The 19,639-nt window shown below is 44.7% G+C and overlaps 2 protein-coding genes across 9 annotated transcripts in view; one reads left to right on the forward strand and one right to left on the reverse strand.

The window, feature by feature from the left end:
• Positions 1–19,639, forward strand: part of LOC144823886 (uncharacterized) — a 1,846,314-nt gene that overhangs the window by 741,054 nt on the left and 1,085,621 nt on the right. The window lies entirely within an intron of this gene.
• The window catches only part of LOC144823884 (mucin-5B-like), a 946,734-nt gene that overhangs the window by 645,169 nt on the left and 281,926 nt on the right, over positions 1–19,639 (reverse strand). The window contains exon 5 of the mRNA XM_078682773.1: positions 4,622–4,746. Coding sequence (XP_078538899.1) covers positions 4,622–4,746 — 125 coding nt within the window. The remainder of the gene's footprint in view (positions 1–4,621; positions 4,747–19,639) is intronic.

The raw sequence follows: 19,639 nt of genomic DNA on the forward strand, positions 1-19,639 counted from the left end.
TGGAGCACATATATTAAGACCTACAAAAGGCACATCGGGCTACCAGTCCCTACAATTTTGCCAAGTTTCGTGCAAATCCATTCAGCCGTTCGGGCTAAAAGTGAGGCCAACCGCCCTATGGAAAACTCAATGTTAAAAACATGTTTTGGGACCCCCCTTTTTTCTCGACCCCCCCTGGACAAACCCCCCCCAATTTTCAGGGGCTGCTCAGAAACAAAATGTGCCATTTTCCTGAAAATTTCAGCCAATTCCGTCCACAAACGCCAAAGTTATTAGACATAGAATTTTCAAAAATCCCATAGAGAAAAAATCCTAACTATATATACCTACTGGCGACCGCCAGTAGGTAATGTATATATATATATATATATGATTTCCACCTAAACTTGAGAACTACCCAGAGTTCTCTGCTTCTCTTTTTTTGCATATATAATATATGTATATATGCTTAAAAAGAGATGCAGAGAGCTCTGGGTAGTTCCCAAGTTTAGGTGGAAATCAGCTCCAGTATAGAGCACTGTCAACACCAGCGACACTCTTGTCTGCTTTTCTATCAAAGTCTTTAAGGGTAGGGTTTGCACAGTGCCATCCACACCGAGATAGAAAGGGACTACGTCTTTTGCCATTTCTACAGCAAAGTCTTTAAGCATAGGATTAGCACAGTGCTACCCATGCCGAGCTGTAAATTGACCAAAGCCTTTTACCACTCCAGCCACAGTATTACAGCTTTGGATTGGTAAAATACCATCCAAGTAACCTTTGAGAGTGGGGGTATGAGTGCCTGTGCAGGTCAGTGAGTGGGTGTGTGAGTGTCTGTGTGGGTATGTTAGTGGGCATGTTAGTGGGCATGTAAGTGTCTGAGTGGGTCTGTGAGTGTGTCCATGAATTCTTGAGTGGGCCTGTGAGAGAGTGTATAAGTGTGTGTGTGTGTACCTGTGTGGGTCTATGAGTGGGCTTGTGCGCACCTGTATGGGTCTGGGAGTGGTTTTGTGAGTGCCTAAGTGGGACTGTGACTGAGTCTGTGAGTGGTGCTATGGATCTGTGAGTGCACATGGGAGTGGCTGTGTGGGTCTTTGAGTTGGTGTGTAAGTGCCTTGCTTTTGTGAGTGGGTGCATGAGAGGTGCTATGGATTTTAGGCATTACTGAGGGCATGTATATGAGAGAACCATGGACTATGCTCTCAGCAGCAGAGGACAAGAAAGAACCTCCTCATCACATTCAGTATGTGAGATATTGCGTTTTAAAAAAGGAAGGATGCAAACACCTCAATCTCAGATTACACATAGTTTTTTCTCAGTGGAAAAACAGAGAAAAAACACTTGCTCTTCCTTGGCCATGCGCATGATGTCAGGATGGTTAATACTTTTGAGAAAAGGAGTTTCAACTCTTGCAGCTGCTTTGTTTATATTTGTAAGTGCTTCCCATTGAGGTTTAATTTCTGTGAAATGAGCATCATGCCATAATCAATCCTGCCCTGTCTATGTATCCAAAGAGAGACCACCATTTTGTGCAACACATCTAACCAAGTGGAGTACTTTCTAGTAAGTGCTACCTTGTTAGGTAAATATATATTTTGTCTGCTACACTACAGCTCCGTAAAGGATTCCAAAGAAATGTCTCTAGCAACTTTGCCAATGTGATTGTTCAATGAGCGTATTCATAGGAAAACTTGTTCAATGAGCGTATTCATAGGATAACTTTGCAAGGTGGTACTTCAAAGAAAACACACTTGGATGAATTGTACTTTACAGAAGTAAGTGCTTCTGTGTTTGGTGGAGAAGCGACCATATTTCTAGGCAAAAATACTAAGCCTGGGAAGAAACTCCGCTCCGCCGGCAGAATTCATGGAGTTTTTCACAACTCTGCGCTCCGGTTCAAATGCAGAGTTAAGCAAAAAACTCTGCCTATCACCGGCGGAGTGGAGTTTACCTCAGGCCCGACCTTGGGAGCCTTCTCAGGACTCGATACAACAGCAAACGGGGTGCAGTGTAGCAGACCTGACACATGCTGCTCGTGTCTGGGAAGCCACATCTTTGTTTGTTTGTTTTTTTACACATTTTTTTTGTTTCATGTCATGTGACGTCACCAGGAAAAGCAAAACTGAAACGCTGGTTTCCCGCCCGGCCATTTTTTTCATGGGGATGCAAGGCAAAGCAAATTTGCGGGCAAGGCCGGAGATTGACTCCACCTCCCAATGCCGGAGCATGGGGAGGTGGAGTGGGCCGCAGCAGGGGGCGAGCACGCAGACCGTAGCGAAGGGAACGCAGGCCAGAACGTACAGATTGGAGTTGCAGACTCAGGGCTTCCTGCACACCGAGCACAATGCAGGTCTGGGGACCGCGCTGCTCTTTGTCCAGCTGCTCACCTCAGACTCCGTGCAATGCAGTAAGTAGTAAATGAGTATACTATTTACATTTTTATATCCTATTTGCGCTAGCTGTCCTTGTTTTGCTGCCACCAATGGAACGTTAATTTTATCTGAAAGTAACGTAAAGGTTATTTTGTACATGTAAGTTTGCAGTGCCATCTAGTGGTGAGTTTTATTAACGCTTTACTGTACATTCACCTAGAATTCAACAATATGTTTTATTTAGCACATCAACTCTGCCCGTTCGCGTTACTCACTTGGTGCAGCAGACTTTTTGATCTGCTTCGCGGAGTTCCGCGTAGCACCGCTACACGAACTCCGCCCAGTGTTAAGAAAGACCCAATTTCCAAAATCAGTGGGATAAGGGTCTTTCAGTAACCTGTGCATCATCCTGGGAAAGGGGCATGAAGAAGTTGCATACCGCTAATATGTTTGGGGTGCGCCCAAACAGGTGGGATTTCTTGGTAAGTTTGCATACTTATCAGTTTTAAAAGTTTCATCCCTGCTCTCAGCAGCAGATGACAGAAAAGAGAACCCTCCTCACAGACACTACGTGAGATATTGGACTCGAGAAATGCAGAGAAAAAAAATCTTGCTTTGCCTAGGCCATGCGCATTATGTTAGGATGATTAGTACTTTACTGAAGTGGAGGTTCAACAGTGGCACAAATGAGGAAGAGGGCCATGCGCCTCCCTTCCCCAAGCCAATTTCAGCCCCAGGGGCTCGGCCATTCACAAATGAGGGAAGGGAAGGCGCAGCCCCCCTCCTTTGGCCAATTTTGGCCCCAGGGTCAGGCCTTTTAATTGTTTTTTTTTGTGATGGGGTCTTAACGGCCCTTCTCCCCAGCTGATCATGGCCCAGTGGCTCCATCCCCTTGGGCCCAGCCATTACCAAAAGGGGGAGCAGGAAGTGTGGCCCCCTCCCCCAACCCTATTTCATCCCCAGGGATCCCATACCCGGGACCAGGCCATTTGTCCTAGGTGCCCCCAGGCCACCCAGTCAGTGTGCTATGGGACCACAAGGGGGAGTTTCAAGGCCCCTGTGGTCCCTAATGACTCTTGCCTCCTGTAGGAGCTGCATTGCTTTCACACACAGGAAGCTGCTAAATATGCTGCCCCCTTATTGTGAAAGTAATTCTTTCATCGGTGTTCCTGCTTGCGTGACATCGGGCAGGGAAACAGATGAAATTTCTGCTTCCAGCACGCCAGAGCATTTCATCGCATTCAATTGCTGGAAGTCGAGTGTTTGCTGTGACTTGGCAGGGGTTGTCAAAGCTCCCACTAAGCCAGCAATGTTAAAAGGCTAGGCCCCCGAGACATAGCAGGAGCCAATCCTGGTGGTCTCCATGGCCCTTCTCCTTTGACTTAGTAGGACCTGCCCCAGGGAGGTGGTGGTCCCTGAGGCTGAAAAAGGCCAAGGAAGAGGGGCACACACCCCTCTCATTTTAAAAATAGAATTGGGCCCCTGGGAGGTAGTGGTCCCAGGGGCACGGGAAGTGTGTGAGGACCTACATTACAAAGAAAATGGCAACGGGGAGGTGGCAGTCCCCGGGGCCTAAGGGTCCGTTTACCCCTATTAAACAACATATGCCCCAGGGAGGTGAGGGTCCATGGGGCATACACATGTTCAATGAGGGGGGCTCCCTTTGCCCCATCCTTTAACTTTATTTTAGGCCACATCCCCCCAGTACTGTTCTTACCCAGGGGCTAATTAATAGAGTATATTACCTATTGGTGGGCGCCAGTATTTAGTTCTACTTAGACAATGTTTCCAATGGAAAAGCATTTTTTGAGTTGCCTATATCTTTGTCATCGCTTGACAAACCTTCATAAACGTTACCTAAAACAGCGCCATAGTGAATTTTGTTGTGCATGGAAAGTTTTGGGGTGATTCGTCAAGCGGGGGCCGAGAAAAAGGGGGTTCAAACAAAGTGTTTTTCCAAAGCCTAATTTCTGTGAGGAATTTTGAACAAGACTACAGCCCGAACTTCTGGACAGAATTACGCCAGACTTGGCAGAAAACTAGCTTTTGGTCCAGGAAAAGTGCTTTTTTGGAGAAATAAAAAAAAAACAAATGTGTATATCTAGGGATGCAGATCCTCCAAGAAGCCAACAGTCCAGTGCTGAAATGTTATTCGCTGCCAACACTCCAACCAGGAAGTGTTGGCGGCCATCTTGGGACTCGGCTTTAGCTGGGTTCCACCAAAAAACATAAAAAAAGAGAAGTAGCCAGTATATTTAGGGTATTCTCACCTGTGCCACACACTGGTCTCCTCCTGGAGAACCATTTTCCCCACCTGTAGGCACATCTGGGCATCTTTCAGTTGGCTCGCTGATTTTTTGTTGGTTTCCAAACTGTCTTGCTGATAGCTGGATACCTGAAATATCCAATAAAGTTTTTTAGACTTTAGTTAGCACAGTCTTTTGAGAAATCTTCAAATTTAAGTCATTATCCTTGAGAATTGAAAACAAAAATAAATTTGACAAAAGAGAAAGGGTAAATGTAGATATATTAGCTAATAAGCACCTAATATCAAACTTATTAGCACGATTTTGTAAGGGAGGAGCCATTTAGTTATGACATTTTTATCATACTTTTATATCAATAAGAATGTAAAAGGCTACATAAGTATAATCTTGGTTAAACATTTATAGTTATAGGAGAGGAGTTGGCCTAACGGCTACGGCAGTCGACCTCAAGTCTGGGAAACCGGGTTTGAGTCTCGGCAAGGGTGCCAACATCCTGTGATTCTAGGCAAATGACTTAATCTCCCCGTGCCTAATAAAAAATGAATGTGTCCTCATGTAAATGCAACTGGTGCTCCTGTAAAGTGCTCTGATACCCGATACCTTTGGGTCAAGCTCGACCTATATAAAACTCAATTTAAAAAAAATATTTAAATAACTTGTGTAGTTCTATCAAAACAATTAGGTAACCTCACAGTCAATGTTGCAAAGCTACTTCTTTGGAGCTACAAGAGGCACATCTGGCTGACTGCTGGGTCATTTTACTAGCCTAATGTAATTAGTCGAGGAAAGATGTAATCTTGAAATAATTACAACAAAAACGTTCAATTGGATTCCCTTTCTCATCCAACCCCATTCAACCAATTATTGAGCATGAGAAGAGGCAACTCATAGTTTAAATTCAAATGTTATTAATCTCTTGTAATATAATATGTCTTGTAGGATGAGGAGTGAAGCAGGGTCTAGTTTTACCATATAGTGCCCAAGGGCCATTCTATCCAGATCTGAAGCATGAGATTCTCAATTGTGCCTCCCAGCCCATAGACAGGGTTGCGCTAAAATTGTCTACACTGCCTTGAGCGTCTACAGAGGCAGTAGGCCCCATGTAATGTAATGTAATGTAAAAAATATTTCTATAGCGCAACTAACACCAGAGAGTTTCTTGGCGCTCGAGCACGAGGGGGAAGACAGTCCGCAGAACAAAAGGTGTTAGTGATAAACATTACAGAACAAATGGGTTTTAAGAAGGGACCTGAAATAAGTATAGGAGGAAGCAAGTCTAATACCTAGGGGGAGTGAATTCCAAAGGGAAGGGGCAAGAAAGGAAAATCGCAAACCTCCATGCTTCTTGCGTTTATAGACTGGAACCTTAAGCAAGGCAAGATGAGAAGAACGGAGGTTGCAAGAGGGAACATAAGGGTGTACTAGTGAGGAAATAAAAGACGGACCCGTTCCGGCAAGGGACTTAAAAATAGTGCAACCCAGTTTGAATTTGCAGCGCTCGGATACGGGAAGCAAATGGAGGGATTTTAACAAAGGACAAACGTGTTGGTGTCTAGGTTGATGATGGATAAGGCGCGCAGCCTGGTTCTGAACAAGCTGTAACCTCTTCATTAGATACGCCGGGATGCCCACATAAAGAGAATTGGCGTAATCCAGCCTAGAGATGACTAAGGCTAACAGAACTAAAGTAAGAGCGGCAATGGTCAGAAAACGAGCAATCTTACGGATTTTCCGCAGCTGAAAAAAGCTGGAAGAGACTACAGCATTAACCTGGGGCTTCAGTGTGAGGTCATTATTAATGATTACCCCCAGACTTTTAGCTGAGTCGACTGGACTGGGGGGCAGACCCAACCTCGCTGGCCAAAAGGTGGATTTCCATGGGTTGGCAGCGCCCCCGACAAGAACCAACTCGGTCTTGTCGGGGTTAAGTTTGAGGTGGTTAGCCCCATCCAGTCATTGATATGGCAAAGAGTTAACTGGAAATTGGCAATGGACTGGGCAGAGGAGTCGATATTAAAGACCAGCTGAATGTCGTCCGCGTAATTAAACGGGGTGACATGGCTGCTTCGCAAAGAACGAATAAGGGGAACCAGATATAAATTAAAAAGAAGAGGGGATAAAGAGGAACCCTGCGGGACACCACAGGTCAGTTTGACCCGATCCGCAGTAAACTGCGAGAGTCAGACCGCCTGCTGGCGATTGCTTAAAAAGGAGCAGATCCAGTCAAGAGCCGTGCCCCGAACGCCAGCCTCCCTGACACGGTCGACCAGAATATCATGGTCGACCGTGTCAAAGGCGGCCGACAAGTCCAGGAGCACCAGAACCTGACTGATGTTAGAGTCCGCTCCTCTTCGCAGTTCCTCCATAACTGACAGGATAACAGACTCCGTAGAGTTGGCGGGTCTGAAACCCGCCTGTTGGGGGTCGAGATATTGAGAGTGCTCGATGAATGAGCTCAGAATGTTGGTCACATGGGACTCAAGAATTTTGCCAAGATAAGGGAGGAGGGAAATGGGACGGTAATTGCTCATGACCAAAGGGTCAGTCGTTGTTCTTTTTAAAATAGGCACAACCTCTGCAACTTTAAATTGGCTGGGGACTAAGCCAGAGGAGAGAGACTTATTCAGGAGCCCCAAAGGGGGAAGTGGACAGGCTGTAAAGGCCTCACGAAGAATTAGGGGGGGACAGCAGTCAATGGGGGACCCAGAGGTAACCTTATTTAAAAAAACTAAGAATTCCTCCTCCAAAATAGAGGGGATCTGAGTCAATAGCTGAGGGTTGAGAAAGGATAAGGAAGGGTTCAACATAAAGAGAGGGGAAGGACCCGCAAGGGAAATACTGTTTTTAATGTTGGCAATTTTCTCCACAAAGAATTGATTGAGGGAATCACAAAGCACACGAGAGGGGGGTAGCTTAATAGTGACCCTATCTGGATGTGATAGCTCCTCCACAATAGAGAAAATATTTTTAGTTTTGGACGCCGATTCCACAATCTTTTTGGAAAAATAAGAGGTCTTTGCGAGTAAAACCGCTGCTTTGTACTCTTTAAGCAGGGACGTGAAACGTAGTCTCATGTCAGCAGCGTAGCCTCGGCGCCAACAGCGCTCGGCTTGCCCAAGACCGAGCTTTAGGCCTTTAAGATCTTCAGTAAACCATCTTTGGGTGTCGTGCAGGCGCTTAAGCTTAATCTGCCTAAGAGGTGCCACAATGTCGCTAGCTGATTCGAGCCATCCCGTAAGAGCGGAGGCTTGGGTGTTGATATGGTCAGAGTCAGAGGGTGAAGGAGTTGAGCTTCTGAGGAGGTTAACGAATTCGCTAAGGTCCGCTCTATTCCAGTTCCGGGCCGAAAGGATGCCCTCTAGGACCCTACTGGGATAAGAGGTGACCGTGAGGAGAAAAGAAATGATGGAATGGTCTGACCATAAACAAGAGGAGATAAGAGGAGCAGAGATATCCAAATTCAAGGTACAAACCTGGTCTAGGACGTGGCCTTTGATGTGAGTCGCTGCGTTTATGTGTTGGCTACAGTTCATACCGGATAAAAGATCGGAAAACATAATAGAACAAGTGCTCTCCTTCTCGTGGGTGGGCCAGTAATTAAAGTCCCCCAAAACTAAGATTTTAGAGTGATTAATCACTAGTTGGGAGAGCATATCACCAAACCGCATTGGAAAATCAGGCATCGGCTGAGGAGGACGATATGCTAGGACACAAGTGAGGGGGGTCATTGGAGATTCAATCTCAGCAGAAGAAGGTCAACCGAAGGAATACTAATAGTTGACAGAGTGGAAAATCTAATTGGATATTTAATAATCGCTGCCACCCCACCTCCTGGCCTGCCCCAGGCTCTATCCGCTTGAAGGAACTAGTACCCAGAGGGCACTGCTGCAAGAATATCTGAGGAGGACTCCTCGTTAAGCCAGGTCTCAGTCAGCAGCAGTATATCAGGTTTAAAGGAGTCTAGATAATGAAATATTTCCAACTGGTGTTTTACCAGAGAGCGAGTATTAAGATAGCTCACATTGAGTTGGGTATATAGGGGCCCTGTGGTAGGAAGGGAATCAGAATCTGGAGAAGTAAGTAAAGTGGGGAGGGGACCAGGGGCCGGAGCCAAGAGAGGGTCTATCTCGGGGAGAGTTTCACTGTCACAAAGTAACTACAGTAATCGTGGTGAGAGGCCAAAGGGCACGCAATGAGAGTAGGTCAGAAGATGAATATCTGAACAAACGGGCAGGGGAACTGGCCCCTAGCCCCCGGTCGGCCGCGGACGGGCGCAGACAGGCTTACCTTAGGCGCGCCTTCAGCGCGCCGTTGTCGCGCCCACTGCACTTCTAGAGCGCAGTGCGTGTCACCGCCGGGGTCCAGATCCTCACCAAAGATGGCGCCTGCCCTCCACAACAAGCGGCACGTCAGCCGTGATGGACCGGGGCAGGGAGGCACACCTTGCTGGAGGAACGGGTATTAAATCACCCGCAGTCTGGCTCTAAATAAAATCAGGTAAGGGAAGTGAGGGAAATGGTATTTAAAATTATCGGGCAGGAGGCGCAATTAAAAGGTTATGTTACAAAAAGGGAACGGGTAGCAGAAGAGCTCCACACAGTGTCACTAGCTCGCAGTCTGCCCCCAGCGCTCAGCGGACCTTCGGGAATGCTGCCACCACACCTTCGAGCGCCGCCCCATGCTCTCCTGTAACCTCAGATATATCTCTCCTTTGAAGGCCAATAACCTCAGGTCACTGTCTGTCTGATGAACAAGTCTCCGAGCCCCTGTCCTCTGTGTGTACATCTTTTTGAACATCAAAATGATGCGGCAATAACAGGATGCATCTGTCATCTAGAAGAACAAGATGGACTAAGAGTAGGAGTGGGGGCCATCTGGGACTTTCCGCAGCTTTGGAATCTAAGATAGCGACAGGGCTTAAAATAAGCAATAGCCTTATAAGAAGCTTCCTCCTTAAAGCTTCCGAGAAGTGATACAACTTTTCCCTATGTTCTGCGGTAAAACACCTGCTAAAGTTAGATCTTGCGTTCAACGGTTCCTCATTAAAAGTGTATAAAAGGGCCACTAACCTGCCCACTCGTTGACCACCTTGTGCAGTGTATTTTTTCACGAAGAAAGTGCTCCCGGTTAACCAATTGATTTAGCTCTTGATTGAGGTTGTGAAGCTTCATTCAAATTTGATGTTAATTTGATGTTCATTTTCCCTCTCTCTCTCTTTTTTTTGGATTGCCATGATTTTAAACTTACTAGAGTGCGTGTTTTTCTCATGACCTGAGATGTGTCTTTGACACTTGTTACTTGCTAGATTGCATGGTGTTATTTTTAATTAATGACATGTTTTTAACATGTATTGTCTAAATTGGTTGAATAAATAGTGTCACTCCTGACTCAATTCCTGCATTTTCAGGCGAGAGTCTTGTTATTTCAGATAGCGCATTTCTGTGCTAAAATATGTGGTGAAAACCACACTCGAACAGGAGAAGTGAGAGGAGAGAAAGAAGAGACATAGAAAAATAAGCAAATAATAAGGAAGATAATCAGATTCAGTTCACCTTAATGATGTTCTCTCTTTTGAGATAAGTATATTAGGAGATCTGATAACCCAGGATAGGTACTGCCTATTGTAGATTTATAGATGTGATGAATACATTAAATTATACTTTATGTCTACTTTGCCAATCAGGGATAAATGTGTTATACTGAAAGATTATTCATGGGGAATGTAAGAAACTGGGGTTATAGATTGATGGGGTGAAAGAACAACTCAGGCAACAACCTCAATCCATGTTAGGGGGAGCCAAAAAAGGCACTACATGAACCTGTGCTTAACTCTCTGGTAGCTTCACCCGGAGGAGTCAAGCTTATATTAAATGCTTTATGTGAAGTATTTATGCATCACGCAAACAGTAATAAAGTGAAAACTCATCAAAAGAAAAATCCCAAACTAATTAAGAATAATAGAGTACGTGTTTAAAAATAAAGTGATACTAGAATGACAAAGATCCACTCAATAGAACCGGCGATATTACATTTTTACATTTTCAGGGATATAGTGCCTTAAAGCACAAAACGCCACTCACAGTCATCTGGTTGACTGAGGGAAAGTCACAAGCTCAGGCTGACTGAATGTCATGGAGTGTGAGTCAGATACAGGAACCAGGCTAGTCCCACTGAAAGAGTTACCGTCTCAAAATCTGTAGTATTCCATTCCATTGGTGGAGGAAGCCATGAGGAAAAGGGAGAGCATCACAGATGGTCATCACAGTAGCACGAAGACCAGGCTGCACAGAGCGGGTTGTCATCATTGTCGCACAAAAGAAATGGTCGGGCATCACTGACGGTTATTGATAGATCTTCGCATTGGCAGTCACTGCGTGTCATTGTTTGCTGTAGTGCTGGTGCAGATCACCCATTACTGGTCACACTGGTAGTTGCTATAGCATCAAGAATAGCTTTTCATTGGAGCTTCGTGTAGGGCGTCATCACGGCTGGCACAGCCTCAGTACAAAGGGGCTGGCTCGCAGTCATGAGTAGCCCAAGTTTCAGGATTTTTTTACCTTTTCTTCCAGGAATGAGCTCAGACAAATGCCAGTCCCGAATCCAGGGCATGGGGGTGCCTTTGGATATCAGGAATTCACTCCAGCAGTGGCCAGGAGGTCTCTGGCAGGTCTAGTTGCAGGTCCAGTTGCGGTAGGTCAGCTGGGAAGTGGCAGGGAGACATGTGGAACGTGTTATGCCCCTGTAGCTCAAAAAGGTGCTCAGACAACTGACACTTAAATCAATCAGCTTAGCTTGAGATGAAGGTAAGCAGGTCCAATCTTCCATCTCAGACAGAAATTCTGTCCAAAAGCAGCAGGGCAGTTTTCTGGCAGCAGGACGGTCCTCTTTCCGTAATGCCCACAGGTCCAGGAGTGTTCTGATGAGTGGCTCCGGAGGTACAATATTTATACTTGGTGCCAAGCTTTGATGTGGGGAGGCTCTCTAAACTACCTTCACATCTGGTTCTGGAAAGTTCTTCCCCTTTCCCCCTGTCAATGTTCCAAACTGTCTGAGGGTGATAAAACACAGGCAGGCCTGGTGTCATAATACTGTGTGTCTGATGAAGTAGAGTCCATTGAAATGTAAGTGGGGCTGGGTACAACTTTCTAAAAGTAAAAAGAACAGACAATGGACAGAATGCTGATAAAATCAAGCATGCACCCCAAGTGACATATCCGGGTTTAATCCACCATTTTTCTGCTCACCTGCCACCCCAGTTTGGACCCAACCATATGCAAATGAGTCTTGACCCTATTCTCGATGGGAACAGTGCAGCCAGTTCAGGTCCTTTCTAAAAGTGGCATTTTCAGAATTGTGACTCAAAATTCTTCTTTATCATTACAGATGGTTTTAAATTACAATTCATTTGCGAGTAAACGGCATATCTCTATCTGCTTCCAATCCAAAATTATCACTGGTTAAATGTAATAAGGTAACACAGTGTTAGTTCATGGGAGAGATAGGCCTTACAATAATGAAAATGACTTTAGATGTTTTTCACTGCCAGAAGATATAAACGTGCCCTACGTTTTAAGTACAATGCACTTAACCCTATGAGCCTTGAGGTCCAAACGTAGGAGTGACTAATATGCATTAAAAAGGAAGGTTTTGGCCTGGCAAAAAGTTTATTTTGCCAGGTCAAATGGCAGTTTTAAAACTGCTCTACAGGTTGCAATGGCTAGCTTCTGACAAGTTTATAAGGCTACTTTTAATGTGTAGCACAATGAGTGCTGTAGGCTCATTACTAATTTACAGGCCCTGGGTACTTGTAGTACCATATACTAGGGAATTAGAAGTAAATTAAATGTTCCAATCAGGTAATTGCCAACTGTAGCATGTTTTAGGGAGAGAGCGCAGCCACTTTACCACTAGTTTGCATGAAAAAAGTGCAAAGTCTCAATGCCAACAAAACCGGATCCAGTAATGGAAGCCAAAAATCCCTGCAAAATGCTGCAAAAATGGCCATGCCCAACAGGAATGTTGAGTGTCATAGATACAGGGCATTATTTAGAGTTTGGTAGATAGGATATTCTGTCACAAACATGGTGAATGCCCCATCTACTGTATTACTAGTGCATTACAGACTGCTGCACTTAGAAATGGACGACAATATCAAGCATGTTTTTGACTAAGTATCTCATCCACCAAATTTTACATGAGGACCATGATGTTGTGAAAATAAATTTAAATGAGTCTAGATTGGGCCTGTCATATCCAAATGCTATGTGTTTTGTACAATAGTGTTTCTCAGTTACCCATAGAGCAGTTGCAATAAATTATAAACCATGATGAAAGAATTATTGAATGAGGATTTGTTGCCCTCTTATTTCATCTTGACCTTGTTGAGCTTAATAGCCTCTTGTAGAGTCTAGAATTCCATTGTGAATCGGATTGCTAATCTTAAATTAAACAGGGGTTACATTGAAAGCCTTCTTGAGGAGCACTACCCCATTGTACCTTCAAAAGGCAGGAACTCATTCCCCCATCTTCTAACGTGCCAGGAGATGCAGGTGCAGTCTCTCATACTCAAGGGGCCCCTTCCATCATGCTCAAAAGCTCTCTGCAATCCTGCAGCGTGGCTGAAATTGAAAGCCTTCTTGGGAGTGCACTACCCTATCGGACCTTCCAATGACTAGAGGGCTCCTCCCCCCACCCACCAATGTCCTAAAAGGCATAGGTGCAGTTTCTTCTTTCCAGAGGGCGGGTCTCCTTCCATTGCACTCAAAAGTACTCGGCAATCCCGCAACACAAGTTACGTTGGAAACTTTCTTGGGGGTGCACTTCCAAATTGGACTTTCAAAAGACTAGGGGGCTGTTTCCCCATCTTCCAATGCTCCAGGAGGCACAGGTGCAGTCTCTCATTCCCAGTGGGTTGGGAATCCTTCAATCTCACTCAAAAGCGCTCTTCAACCTGGCAGTGCGGCTTACATTGAAAGTCTTCTTGGAAGAGTACTACCCCATTGGACCTTCAAAAGACAAGGGGGCATATTACCAAGCAATAGCGATAATTATCGCTATTGCTTGGTTAGAGACAAAAATTTACCGCTGAGCTGCGGCGATTTTTATCGCAGATAAACCTTGGTATTACCAAGGTTTATCGCAAATGCGATAAAAACGGCCGGAATGCATGAATATCGCTGAAAAGTCAGCGATATTCATGCATTACTGAGCTAATGCTCTTAGCCATGTTATCCACCTCCCATTGGATAACATGGCTAAGAACTGCTCAGGGCAGGTGTTAGCTTTTGGAGATATTCGCGCTTAGCGCAAATATCTCCAAAAGTAGGTAATAGGAGATAGCGATGTTAGCGACTGTTTCCAGTCGCTAACATCTTGGCACGCCCACTTTGCATGTCATTAGTGATAAATATCACTGACATGCAAAGTGGGGCCCAAGATGGTCGCTATCTCCTACTAGCTGTCGCTAACTGGTGTTAGTGACAGCTAGGTAATAGGGATATCATTTTATCTCCGCTTTCTTGGCTTTTTTTTTTTTTTTTTTTTTTCATAGTTCCATTACTCCCCAAAGGGATTTTATTTTTTTAAATGAAGTTTGTATTGTTTATGTTAAACAGTGCATTATAAACATACAGGAGGCAGCACTCAACATTTAGGATTGAAACATTGTCTGTGGCCACAATATGTCAGCAAAACGTGATGGCAAAATACAGTGAGCCATTCTAATAAGGATACCATGGACAATGAACATACAAAGACATAGTATAAGGGTGTGAGATCTGATAAACCCAGAAGACAGTAGCGTCAAGGGAATCCCTATCAGTGAAGTCTTTATACACTATCATTAAGATATCAATAAAGGAGCCTTTCGAATTTAACTTAAGTTATTCTGCCATAGTCCACTTATAGGTTATCATACCATTTGATTGGCCACCAGAAATAGGAATATAAAATGAGAACACAAACTAAGTAACATGACACTAGTAGGTTGTGAAATTCAACATAGTAGGTTGTGAAATTCAACATACTTTGCAATCTGATAAAGTAATCAAAAGCAATGTATAACTTGGATATGTGGGAGTAGGAGGAGAACAGGGGAATAAGTAAACATGTGGGTGTGGCTCTAGGAAGGAGGAGGGAGAGGAAGGAATATCGACCGAATAGAGCTCGCCATAGCATGCCAACTGACAAGGTAATGGAGAGGAAGTTTGGCTTGAAGGGTCCTCGTTGTAGAGGGAGGTGTATGGTGGTGTGGGAAGGCCTTAAGGAAGAGGGGAAAGTTTAGGGGTCTGAGGTTATGATATCTCCTATGATGATAGAGGAAAGTGGAGGATTGTAACCCCACAGTCCGTCAAAGGCAGTCCAAAAAAGAAAATACAAGCGTTCCTTAATGTCATTGCGTATGTGGTTTTTATTGATTGTTTCATATGCGAACAAAGAAGCACAGTCGACACGTGTTTCGCCCTATTGGCCGTGGGCTTTTTCAAGGTAAAGTTCAGGTGTGTAGTCAGGGAAAAACGTGATTCTCGGAATGTCCGATATTCTGATTCTGCGGGCCTGGAGCAGAAGCAATACCATTAAGGAACGCTTGAACCTTCCCTCCCGGACCACCTCCGACAGACCGCGAGGGCACAATCCTCCACCTTCCACTGCGGTGGGTAAGGCTCCGGGATTTGATAAACTCCCTGGGGACCTAGTCAGGCATGAACCTGGGATATGGGCCCCTTACCTGCTCATTCTTTTCAACGCTATTCTAAGAGGTATGGAGGTTCCCTGTACTTGGCTGGGAGCAGAGATAGTCCCAATTTACAAGAAGGGTTCTCCTCTGCTCCCAGCCAACTACAGGCCTATTGGCCTCATTGATGTCCCCACAAACATTTTCGCCCAGCTCGTCCTGGACCACCTCTTGGTATGGATGGAGGAACACGAAGTCCTAAGTCCCTTTCAGGCGGGTTTCAGGAGGAACACATCCACCATGGACCAGATCTTTCGCCTGATTCTCCTGTATTGGAAAACGGCAAAGATCGAGGGTGGCAGCCTCTACATGGTGTTTGTGGACCTCCGGTCCGCGTTTGACCTATTGACACGGGGGAAACTGTGGGGAGTTCTCCAGGACTTGGGTGTACCGTCCCAAATACTGAATGTGCTGATGAGGCTACATGAGGGGAATTTCGCCCAGGTCAGATGTGGGAGGAATGGGGCACTATCATCTAGGTTCCCAGTTGACAGAGGGGTGAGACAGGGCTGTGTTTTGCAACCGACCCTGTTTTGACTCTATGTTAACGGTGTAATCTCACATCTGGACAATGTCCCCAATAACGACGCCAAATTCTTTATTTCGACCATCGAGGTCATAAAAGAGCACAGATTAAAACATTATAAAAAGGAGATAATTACAAAATCCATTACATAGACATCATAGAATAGCACATATTGACCGTATTTGCAGTAAAAAATGAAATTCAAATTATTTAAAACTTTAGCATTGAATGTCAATTAATGTGCGACGTTTGGTCCACATGAATATATGATAAAGCTTGATGTGTTAGTATTTAGGATTCTAAAAGCATATAAACAATTTTTAAAGCCTAAGTTTCTACAAAGTGGTGCCAGCCAGTATTTCCTGGATTTGCTGTAAGCGGGACAAAAGAAAAGCACATGAAGTTCATCCTCTACATCACAGCTACATCCTGGACAGGACTTGTTATCATGGCCTGACCATTTACTTGTGAATGCTTTAAGTGGTAGGGTGCTGTATCTCCACTGAATAAAAAGTTTCCTTGCTAAAATCGGGAAAACAACATCCATAAAATCCTCAAACATATAAGAATTTTTGAAGGCTAAAAAAGAATCAGTCAAGGTACCAGCATTAGAGGCACAGACAACAGAGTTCAAATTTTTGTTCTTAAAAATCCTGGTGAGGGACTTACGCGATAGCTCAAGGCAACCCCTTTCCGGGTTGTCCCACATATCAGGCAAACCTAAACTCAAAAGTTCATGCTTTACGAATGCCAGCCAGGGAATTTTACCAGCACTATTAAGGCTCAATACCTGCTTCAACTCTTGCCTATAGTGTAGCAGATCTGTGGTTGCCCATTGCCTATGCCAAAACCTGAGCGGCTTTAATGCTAATTCGTCTTCTATGGGTGTGAGTCCCAAGTCTAGCCTTAGGGGGAGGAGCGGGATACTTTGAGGAAGTGTCAACAACCGTCTGATAAATTTTGTTTCTAGCTTGGCAATTTCTGAGGCGCAAGAGTGTCCCCACAGCTCTCTGCCATAGAGAGCTGCGGCCCTGGCTTGGGTCTTGTAGATCTCCAGAGCTGGGCTTACTGGCTTAAGTGTTGATGTATTTGAAACCTTAAAAATACCACCCACCAGCTGTGACAATTTAAATCGGGATTTTACTTGTTGAGGTCCCCAGGAAAGATTTTCATGTAGTGTTACCCCAAGATATTGGAATGTCGTGACCCTTTCCAACCTCACACGTCCCAGAGTCGGATTTGGTCGTGTGGATGCCGGAGGATTAAATATCATAAATTTTGTTTTGGTGGCATTTATCTCAAGACCACGACATCGACAGAACTCCGCGAAGCTATTCAGTATCCGTTGTATCCCCATAGGGGACTTGGAAAGCAGGAGGGTATCATCGGGGAACATAATCGCCGGGACCCTCCTGCCCGCTTTCTTGGCTTTTAAAGCCAAAAAGCGGAGATAAACCCCCTTGATATTATGCCCCCCAGGAGACTAATTTCCCCATTCTTCCAACACGCCAGGAGGTGAAGGTGCAGTCTATTGTTCCCAGGGGTTGGGGCCTTTTTTCATTGCTCTCAAAAGCGCTCTAAAATCCTGCAGCGCGGGACATGCGTAGGTTGCACCTGGGCAAAGCCCTGGCCAATGGCAGGTCAGTCCTCCACCTGGTAGCACCCGGAAGAGGCAAGGGAGGTTCCCCCCACCCTTAATCCTTCCATTAAAAAGTGCCCCTCACCTCGAACTATAAGTACTTGATTGCTCCTTCTTTACTGACTAATTCTGAAATTGGCAAGAGGAAAATGACGGATATCCAAAATCTGCTGCAGAGAACTTTACGCTTGATGCAATTGATATGCTAATGAAAGAGGTGGAGGGTATTCTGGGTGGAGAATCAACTCGGACTAAGGGACCTAAACTAGGCCTAAAATAATTAAATATTTTAAAGCTAATATCAAGAAGGCCATCACTAAAAAGAAACATCCTGGCAGGCTCTCTGCTGCTGGACTTGACTCTTACTCCCATGCTACAGACCCTAGCCCCTCTCCACTTACCCCCATAGCGTCTGTCTCCTCCCTGATCCCTTTGAGCCAAGTAACAGCAGAAGTGGAGCCTCTACCTAATTTAGCTTGCTCCAATCTCTATATCATCCTTGCCAATTTAGAAGAGGATAACAACGAACGAAAAATAATATGGAAAGCTGAGGCCAAAGCAATGGAGCATGAGTCTGCCTCTAGAGGGGCCCAAAGCCTCAGGAAAGATTATGACATTTTGAAAGTGACCATGCAGTCTTTGTGCTCTATGGTAAAAGAGCTTTAAAAATCGAACTCGGAAATATCGGTGAAAATAAAAGCTCTCGATGGTGCGCAGCATTGGAATCAACAGGGCCAAGCAAGTTGCCCACTTGTGTGGGTCCCCCCATAAAGGTGAAGGACTGGGGAGGAGGGTACCCTTAGAGTCCCCCTCATCCACCCAAAAATATCAAACCCCATTAAATTTCATTCAAATGTGGGTGATCAAAGTTCCCAGTGATCTCCTACAGGATTGGTTGGTTTTGATCGCTGTTGGCTGGCTGGTGGAGTTGATATGTCCACCCAAATGGCTACTCACTCTCTGCCCTGCATGCTCCAATCTCCAGTGTTTGCTACCAAATAACCAATAATATTCTTTATTTGGACAATTTGTGACATACAAAGAAACATACAATTTGAAGGAATAAAAATATAAAAATATACGTTCTCAGGATCCACATAGCTTCTTCCTGATGCGGAAGCTAAATCTTTACAGTATAGAAATTGTTTAGGGGTTATTCTAGATACAATCCCTCACACAGTGGCCACTCAAGTTATCCGCAATCAGGGCCAAAACTAGACATAAAAATAAGTTCAGCCTACTTATCACAATCAAGTTAAGACCAAATTTCCTCATAGGAACATTCATTGATTAAAGTAATTGGATGCATAAAAACAGCAATCAAGATGTTACAATTGTTAAAATATTACAAATGTAAAATATCTAACAATATTTTATCGAAATATTCACCTTATAAACCCTTTGTATTTTTCAATTCTGTATTGGGTTCGAGAGATTATACTTGCTAAAATATATTACAAGGAAAAAATGACTAGCTGTAATATATTGTGATATTTCACCCTATGGACCCGTTATAAATGGGAATTATATAATATTTCCAACCTAGCTACAATGAGTGGTAAAGTGCTCATACATCGTCTCAACAAATGATGTTAATTTCGAGGGGAATGGTACCTAGTGCCCATGGCCAATTAGATGCTAGGGTCCAACCCACTGCGTTTTACGGTACTTCTCACGTGAACTTCTCTCCTGGTCCCAAATACGACCCAGGAACGTAGATACTGCAACAATGAACAGGGGTCTAATGTCTGTCCTAAGGATGCACAAGACATCCCGGTAGTTCCACGAGCCCACTTTCTGACAGATGGGTTTTATCCATTTAGATCTTAGACACGCATAAAAGGGGCATGCGAACAGCACTGGGGCGACGAACTCTATGGGTGCCTTGCATCCCGGGCATTTGCTAAGGCTCAGTTCACTAGTATGGCATTTAGCTGTTATCTTGTTAACTGGCAACATGCCAAACCTGAATTGTATATAAAGTTTCCCATCCTGAGGAACCTGGATTAGGTCGCGATAGGGTTCCAGGAGTCTGGCCTGCTTATGCATTAAGAATTCTATGGTGAGATTCCCCTGATCAGATCTAATATAGTCTTGTTGCGACCACAATCCCAGAAGTGGCGC

This window comes from Lissotriton helveticus, chromosome 3_1, assembly GCF_964261635.1.
Source record: "Lissotriton helveticus chromosome 3_1, aLisHel1.1, whole genome shotgun sequence".
NCBI lineage: Eukaryota > Metazoa > Chordata > Amphibia > Caudata > Salamandridae > Lissotriton > Lissotriton helveticus.